The sequence below is a fragment of the Salvelinus sp. IW2-2015 genome, unplaced genomic scaffold (assembly GCF_002910315.2).
Source record: "Salvelinus sp. IW2-2015 unplaced genomic scaffold, ASM291031v2 Un_scaffold2603, whole genome shotgun sequence".
In the NCBI taxonomy this organism is placed as follows: domain Eukaryota; kingdom Metazoa; phylum Chordata; class Actinopteri; order Salmoniformes; family Salmonidae; genus Salvelinus; species Salvelinus sp. IW2-2015.
Window position 1 is genome coordinate 78,430 of NW_019943911.1, and position 9,061 is coordinate 87,490.

The following is a 9,061-nucleotide window of genomic DNA, read 5'->3' on the forward strand; positions in this document are numbered from 1 at the left end:
TCTCCTCAACCCCTCCCATCGGTCTCTGAACACCATCCAGTCCCACCATCCTGCTCTCCTCAACCCCTCCCATCGGTCTCTGAACACCATCCAGTACAGATTCTATTTGCCATATATATTTATATATATTTATATATTTCAACTGTGCTGTTTCACAAAAGTTCTGAACCGATTCTCGTAGTTTCTAAAGATTATAAATGAAAGAAAGATTTTTGCTAAGAGTAATATATTATTGATTAGGACTTTTCAAAAATCACCCAGCACTGCTATTTGCAGAGTTAGCTTCAGGTAAATGTTGCAATTCTTCCACCATTCCTGAAACTGCAACCGAAAACAAGCTACAGAAGGACAGTAGCAGAACAAAATGATCTAATGATTCGGTCTCGTCGCAGAAAAATCTACAGAGCATGGGACGGTTGTATCCCCCATATATATTAACATTCTATTGGTTACAATCATTTTAGATAATCATTTAAATTACGTTTTGATTCCGGCATCATATTGCGTATCAGTTCATAAACCATATGCCGTGGAATCGGTACATCGAAAATCTCTCCCCAACTATCTATATTGCACAGTTTTTTTGTTGTTGTTTCCTTACCATTTTTGTTTCCTTAAATGAAACTTGTATACTTTTTTACTTATCACAATTTTCTTTAACCAATTGGTCTTTAACGCCGACAGACAAGTTCCTTACTTTCTCCCCCTTTCCATAATGCTGCTGTTAGTTGGATGTAATTTTGAGCAGATATTTCCATATATTGTTGTCCATGTGTGACAACTCCACCAGTCTTATTGRTGATGTCATTTACAAAGATTCAACAACAAAAAATAGTATTATGATTACTTTTCTGGTGGATTAAACTGAAATTGCAACCRAATTTCTAAGGCTTGTTTTAAAAATAGCGGTATTTTGGAGATAATTTCATTTTTCAAATAACTGAAGGTGAGATGTTGTATTATGAAAAGGTTAAAAGGCCATTCTTGAACATGGRGTGAGACATTCTTACTAATCTGCTGGAGAACCAGCTCGGATTTAAGAATACCTTTGGTATGACTGAATCCTTTAGTGAGAGGCTCAATGTTTTAATATTGAATCATTTCTGYACTCTGAATTCATATTCATTATATAAATWGKCCCGATWAAATTTTGTCTGGCTTGCCATTCTAAATAAAAATGTAATATTTTATTTGTAATGGGAGAAACTCCCCAAATACATTCGGAAAGTATTCAGACCCCTTGACTTTTTCCACATTTTGTTACGTTTTATTTATTTTTGATCCAATACATAATACAGTACTCTTATCATAATTTGGTTCCAAAAAGAACAATCCAGAAAGGTTACAACAATGCATTATATATATTATTTTGTCATAATGACGATAAATCATTTTCTCGTCACCAGCTGTCCATCCGTGGGATTAAAACAAACATCCAACTGTCACTAGTTCCATTTCTATGCGATGTATTTTCTATCCAATCAGGAATGCTGGACTAAAGAAACACACACTGCATATTTTGTCAAACTAAACGTTTTTTTTGCCGCTTTAAACATTGTCTAGGTTCTCACAAGTATTCACCTTCCGTTGGCATTTTTCCTATTAAATTACATTACAACCTGTAATTTAAATGGATTTCTATTTGGATTTCATGTAATGGACATACACAAAATAATAAAAATTGATGAACTGAATGAAAAAAAAATTAAATGTAAAAAGGAAAAGTGGTGCCAAATACCTTCAGAAGTCACATAATTTGTTAAATAACGTCCACCTGTGCAAACTACGTGTCACATGATCTGTCACATGATCTCAGTTTATATACACCTGTGCCGAAAGGCCACAGTGTCTGCAACACCACTAAGCAAGGGGCACCACCAAGCAAGCAGCACCATGAAGCCCAAGGAGCTCTCCAAACAGGTCAGGGACAAAGTTGCGGAGAAGTACAGATCAAGGTTGGGTTATAAAAAAATATTTGAAGCTTTGAACATCCCACGGAGCACCATTAAATCCATCATAAAAAAATAGTAAGAATATGGCATYACATTTTACATTTAAGTCATTTAGCAGACGCTCTTATCCAGAGCGACTTACAAATTGGAAAGTTCATACATATTCATCCTGGTCCCCCCGTGGGAATTGAACCCACAACCCTGGTGTTGCAAGCGCCATGCTCTACCAACTGAGCCACACGGCATCACAACAAACCTGCCAAGAGAGGGCCGCCCACCAAAACTCACAGACCAGGCAAGGAGGACATTAACCAGAGAGGCAATAAAGAGACCAAAGATAACCCTAAAGGAGCTGCAAAGCTTCACAGCGGRGATTGGAGTCTCTGTCCATAGGACCACTTTAAGCTGTACACTCCAGAGCTGGGCTTTACAGAAGAGTGGCCAGAAAAAAGCCATTGCTTAAAGAAAAAAATAAGCAAACACATTTGGTGTTCACCAAAAGGCATGTGGGAGACTCCCCAAACATGGAAGAAGGTACTCTTTTTTAGATGAGACTAAAATTGAGCTTTTTGGCCATCAAGGAAAGTGCTATGTCTGGCACAAACCCAACACCTCTCATCACCCTGAGARCACCATCCCCACATTGAAGCCTGGTGGTGTCAGCATCATGTGGGGATGTTTTCCATCGGCAGGGACTGGGAAACTGGTCAGAATTGAAGRAATGATGCATGTCGCTAAATACAGGGAAATACTTGAGGGAAACCTGTTTCAGTYGTCAAGAGATTTRAGACTGGGACGGAGGGTCATCTTCCAGCAGGAAAATTACCCTAAGCATACTGCTAAAACAACAGTCTAGTGGTTTAAGGGGAAACATTTAAATGTCTCTGAATGGCCTAGTCAAAGTCCAGACCTCAATCCAATTGAGAATCTGTGGTATAACGTAAAGATTGCTGTACATCAGCGGAACCCATCCAACTTGAAGGAGCTGGAGCAGTTTTACCTTGAAGAATGGGCAAAAATCCCAGTGGCTAGATGTGCCAAGCTTATAGAGACATACCAAAAGATACTTATAGCTGTAATTGCTGAAAAAGGTGGCTCTACTAAGTATTGACTTTGGGGGGGGGGTGAATAGTTATGCACCCCCCCTGTTTTTTTTTGTCTTATTTCTTGTTTGTTTCACAATAAAAAAAGATGTTGCATCTTCACAGTGGTAGGCATGTTGTGTACATCAAATTATACAAACCCCCCAAAAATCCATTTTAATTCCAGGTTGTAAGGCAACAAAATAGGAAAAATACTTTTGCAAGCCACTGTACATGTACATATTACCTCAATTACCTCAACTAACCGGTGCCCCCGCACATTGACTCTGTGCTGGTACCCCCTGTATATGTTCCTGTTATTTTCTTGTTGCTCTTTAACTATTTGGTATTTCATGTTTACTTCAGTTTATTTAGTAAATACTTTAACACTTATTTTTTCTTGAAACTGCATTGTTGGTTAAGGGCTTGTCAGTAAGCATTTGTCAGTAAGGTATTCAGCGCATGTGACAAATAACATTTKATTTGTTTTGCTAGTACAGTATTCTTTCTCTTTGCTCTTGTTTTCCTTAATAGGATGTCGGTGGGCGGAGCCGGGAGGGTCGTCAGTGGTAGGGGTAGGGGGCAGCATTCGGAATTTTGGATGAAAYGCATGCCCAAATTAAACTGCCTGCTTCTCGGGCCCAGAAGATATGATATGCATATAACTGGTAGATGTGGATAGAAAACACTCTAAAGTTTCCAAAACTGTTAAAATAGTGTCTGTGAGTATAACAGAACTGATTTGGTAGGCGAAAACCTGAGAAAAATCCATTCAGGAAGTTTTAGTTTTATTTTGTTGTAGTTTTCTATTCAATGCCATTWCAGTATCCRTTGACYTAGGACTCAAATTGCAGTTCCTATGCCTTCCACTAGATGTCAACAGTCTTTAGAAATTGTTTCAGGCTTGTATTCTGAAAAATGAGGAAGTAAGAGCAGTCTGAATGAGTGGACCCTAAAGTGTCACAGAGCTTTTTCATGCGCGAGACCGAGAGAGTGCCTTTCTTGTTTACCTTTTAAATTGACGAAGTTATTGTCCGGTTGAAATATTATCGATTATTTAGGCTAAAAACAACCTGAGGGTTGAATATAAACATCATTTGACATGTTTCTATGAACTTTACAGTGAGGAAGGCATTTTTTTTTAAATAACCAGGCATCCTCTACTGACAGGATGAGATCAATATCCAGGATACCCCGGCCAGGTCGATTAGAAAGGCCTGCACGCTGAAGTGTTTCAGGGAGCGTTTGACAGTGATGAGTGGAGGTCGTTTGACCGCTGACCCATTACGGATGAAGGCAATGAGGCAGTGATCGCTGAGATCTTGGTTGAAAACAGCAGAGGTGTATTTAGAGGGCAAGTTGGTTAGGATGATATCTATGAGGGTGCCCGTGTTCATGAGTGTTCAGCTTCATGAGGTAGTCACCTGGAAATGCATTGTTAAATTAACAGTGTGCTCTGATAAAATTAATTTTGTGGAATTTTCTTTCTTCTTAAATGCGTGTGAGCCAATCAGTTGTGGTTTGTGACAAGGTAAGGGGTGTTTACAGACAGTACAGCTCAATAACGACGCCCTATTTGGTAAAATACCAAGTCCATAATTATGGTAAGAGACTACGGTTAATAAGTAAAGAGAAACGACAGTCCTTATTATACTTTAAGACATGAAGTCATGTCATGTATAGAGCGCCCACTGATCTGGAATGCTGGTACTTTTGGTCTCCTGTATTAGGCTCCACCATTTGATCTGGTACTGGTACTCCCAGTATATAGCTCCACACACTTTGCTGATCCTGTAATAGTCTTCACTTGGATCTGGTATAAGACAGATGAGCTGGTATGTACTGTATATATTTTCCACATTGATTCGGTCTGTGTATAAGCTCCTTGACTCTGCTTATATAGCTCACAAATTGATCCTGTGTACTCTCCCTGTAATATGCGTCCCATTGAATCTGGTACTCCCTGTATATAGCTCCAACATTGATGAACTGGTACTCCCTGTTAATAGTTAGCTCCACCATTGATCTGGTACTGGGTACTTTCCTGTATATAGCTGCCACATTGATCTGGTAACTCCCTGTAAATAGCTCACATTGAATTCTGGTTACTTTGGTACTCCCTGTATATAGCTCCCACATTGATACTGGTACTGGTACTACCTCTGTATATAGGCTTCCACATTGATCTGGTAGCTGGGTACTTCCTTGGATATAGCTCCGAAGCATTGATCTGTACTGGTATCCTGTATCTAGCTCCCCATTGATCTGGTACTGGTACTTCCTGTATATAGCTTTACATTGATCTAGTACTTTCTGTATATAGCTCCACATTGATCTGGTACTGGTACTCCATGTATATAACTCCACTGCATCATTGGGAAGATAAAGTCTGACAAATACATTTGGACTATATTCCCTTTGTAGTGTACTACATTTGACCAGAGTCCTAAGGGCACTATATAGGGAATAGGGTGCCAAGAGTCCTAGGGGTACTAAATAGGGAATAGGGTGCCAGAGTCCTAGGGGTACTAAATAGGGAATAGGGTGCCAGAGTCCTAGGGGCCCTAAATAGGGAATAGGGTGCTATTGGGGATGGATACTCTATAGTTTTAGAATCTACGGAGGGGTTGTGCAACAAGTGCCATGGTCTTATTGGACGCTCCCAGGCCTGAGGTTAGAGGTCAAGGGTCAGTCAACTAATATCATGCATGATGGCAGCTCAGGATATAATATAAGATATGATAATATGATCATACCTAGATGGTGAGCTGGGTACATCTCTGTGAATATGGCTTCTCACACTGTGCACTTTAAAAAACGCTAGTCCACTTGTTTCTATCTATGAAGCCTTCATAAGACTGTCATTACATCTCGTGGTAGTATAATGACTACAAACATGCAGAGACACAGTGAAGACGCAGTCTCTTACCTGGGTAGTCATCAGAGACGTGCACAGAGTAGGACACCCTGAGGGGAGAAGAGAGAAAGCATTACCACATAATATCCCCGTTATAATCCATCAAATTCCTTTACAAAGCCCCTTTCACGTCAACAGTTGTCAGAGTGACAGAACGAGGCAGGTGTGAACAGTGGCTATGTAGAGTTACAGTAAATGGAAAAATACCCAGAAACCAGTTGGGCTTATAAACCAGTGCATTACTGTATCGTCTCTCCTGTGATCTGAGTGTGTAAGCTTCAATATYAAATCAAATTTCAAATCAAATATATTTATATAGCCCTTCTTACATCAGCTGATATCTCAAAGTGCTGTACAGAAACCCAGCCTAAAACCCCAAACAGCAAGCAATGCAGGTGTAGAAGCACGGTGGATCAATAAGATCCTAAATGAACCTGACACAATAGTTCCTGGTTGACTTAACACTGGAGCCGGTGAAACTGGAAGCCTGAGCAGCTCTGTGTGGCTCAATAGATCATCAGGCGCATTGGCAGCCAGCCCCCCTCCGGCCCATTTCCTCACACCCCCCCCTCCACCCCCAATACTCCACGACCCAGCGATGTCTGGCTGACGGTGACATACTGCAGTACCAGATGCCAGCCAGCGATGTCTGGCTGATGGTGACATACTGCAGTACCAGATGCCAGCATGGTAAGAAAGTCAAATAAGTAATAGAGAATAGAATGCCTATATTAACTTGAAGAAGTGAAGTCAGTGTCTGATTCGGCGCCAACATTGAATTGGACTGGTGACTCCTGTATATAGCCCACTGATTGTACTGGTACTGTCCATGTATATAGCTCATTGTATGCCTGGGTACTTCCTGTATATAGCAATTATTGAACTGGTGATCGCCTGATATTAGTTACAACATTGTATTCCTGTCTGTCTGTATATAGCGCCAAGTTGATGTGGTACTTCCTGTATAGTCCAATGATACCTGGTATCCCCTGTATTAGTACATTGATCTGTTATCCCTGTATATATGCTGCACATATGATCTGGTAATCCGTACTAGAGCTCACATTGATATGGTACTGGTAATCCTGTATATGTGCAATTGATCTGGTCTCCTGGTTATAGTCCACAGTGATTGGGTACTGGTCTCCTGTATAGTAGCTCACATTATTGGTACGTACTCCCTGTATTTCAGATCTTTGATCTCGCGTACCAGTACTCCTTATTTCTGTCGATCATATGCTTCCACCACTTGATCATGGTATTATTCCCTGTAATAGCTCCACATTGATCTGTACTCGGTACTTCCTTATATAACTACATTGACTCTGTACTCCTTATATACCCACCATTGATCTGGTACTCGATATGTTCCACTCACGTATCTGTACTACGTCCACATTGATATGACATCCTGTATATAGCTCCACCCATTGATCTGGTAGTCCTCTGATATATCGGCTCCTCACATTGATCTAGCGGCTGTTGTAACTTCCTTGTTATAGCTCGTCACATTATCTGGTACTAGGTTACTTCCGTGTTATAGCGACTCGCACCACTTGTATCGTCGGTAGTACTGATCCTCTGTATATAGCCTCTACATGGATCTCGGTACTCGTACGGTTCTGAACTTTTAATAAGTCTCTTACTTCGATCTTAACTATTGTGTAGCTTCCTTATATAGCTTTACATTGATCTAGTATTCTGTATTATAGCTCCACTTTAATCGGTATGGTACTCCATGTTATAACTCCACGCATCATTGGAAGATTAAAGTCGTGACAAATCATTTGGACTATATTCCTTCTTAAGTGTACTAATCTGACCAGAGTCCTCAAGGGCTATATAAGGAATAGGGTGCCCAAATCCTAGGAAGGTACTAAATAGGAATAGGGTCGCAGATCCTAGGGGCTAAATACAGTAGGAATAGCTTGGCACAGAGTCTTAGGGGCCCTAAATAGGAATGGTGCATTGGTTGGGATGGATATCTTATAGTTTTAGAAATTACGACGGGTTGTGCAACAAGCTCAATGTTCTTACTTGGACGCTCCAGCCTGACTAGAGGTCAAGGGTCAGTTAACTAATTTCATGATCAGCGAGCTCAGGGAGTATTATATAAGAGATATGATAGATATGATCCACATACTGATGTGAGTCTTGGCTACAATCTCTTAGCATATGCTTCTAACACGTGCCTGAATAAAAACGCCGCGTGTCACTCGTGTTTCTATCTGCAGCCTTCATAAGATGTCCATCTACATCTCAGTCTGGTATATGTATAATACGAAAGCATGGCGAGCACACAGTGAAATGCAGTCTTACTGGGTATATCTAGACGACGTAGACAGAGTAAGCACCGTGAGGGAACAGGAAGAGAAAGCATTACTACATAGGATATCCGTTATGATCCGATCAAATATCTTACAAACCCCTTATCACAGTCAACAGTGTCAGATGAACAGAACGAGCATAGTGGCAAAGTTGGTTCATGTAGAGTGTACAGTAATGAAATACAAGAACATTGGGCTTATTAAAACCAGCGCTTACTGGTAGTCGTCTTCTGTGATCTGGTGGTGGTAGAGCTTCATTCATAATCAAAATTTCCATCAATCGTAGTTTATATCGCTTTTCGACATCACTATACTTCTCAAAAGTGGTCCAGAAAACCAGCGCAAAACCCCAAAACAGCCAAGCAATGCAGGTAGTAGAGAGCACGTGGTGGATCTAGATAAAATCCTCAATATAGAACTGACCAATGAGTCCTGGTTGATATCTAACACTGGAGCCGGTAAACTGGCAAAGTGACGCTCTGTGTGCTCAATACGATTACACCCAAGGCGGCATATTGGACAGCTAGCCCCTCCGGACATTTGATCCTCCCCCCCTGCACCACAATGTAACTCACGGAGCGCGATGGTTGGCTGACGGGGTGACATATGCAGTACCAATGCACAGCAGCGATTCTGCTGATGGTGAGCATACTGCAATAAGAGCCAGCAAGCGATGTTGGCTGACGGTAGACATATCGAGTACAGATGCCAGCGAGGATTTTGGCTGACGTGACATTACTGGCAGTACCAGATCAGCACACGAATGTCTGGCTGATGGTGAAA

The 9,061-nt window shown here is 40.9% G+C and overlaps 1 protein-coding gene across 1 annotated transcript in view; it reads right to left on the reverse strand.

Annotated features, from left to right (window-relative positions):
• Nucleotides 1-9,061, reverse strand: part of LOC112074360 (protein mono-ADP-ribosyltransferase PARP8) — a 76,730-nt gene that overhangs the window by 30,535 nt on the left and 37,134 nt on the right. The window contains 1 exon segment of the mRNA XM_070440486.1: nucleotides 5,964-6,001. Within this exon segment, the coding sequence (XP_070296587.1) occupies nucleotides 5,964-6,001 (38 nt within the window).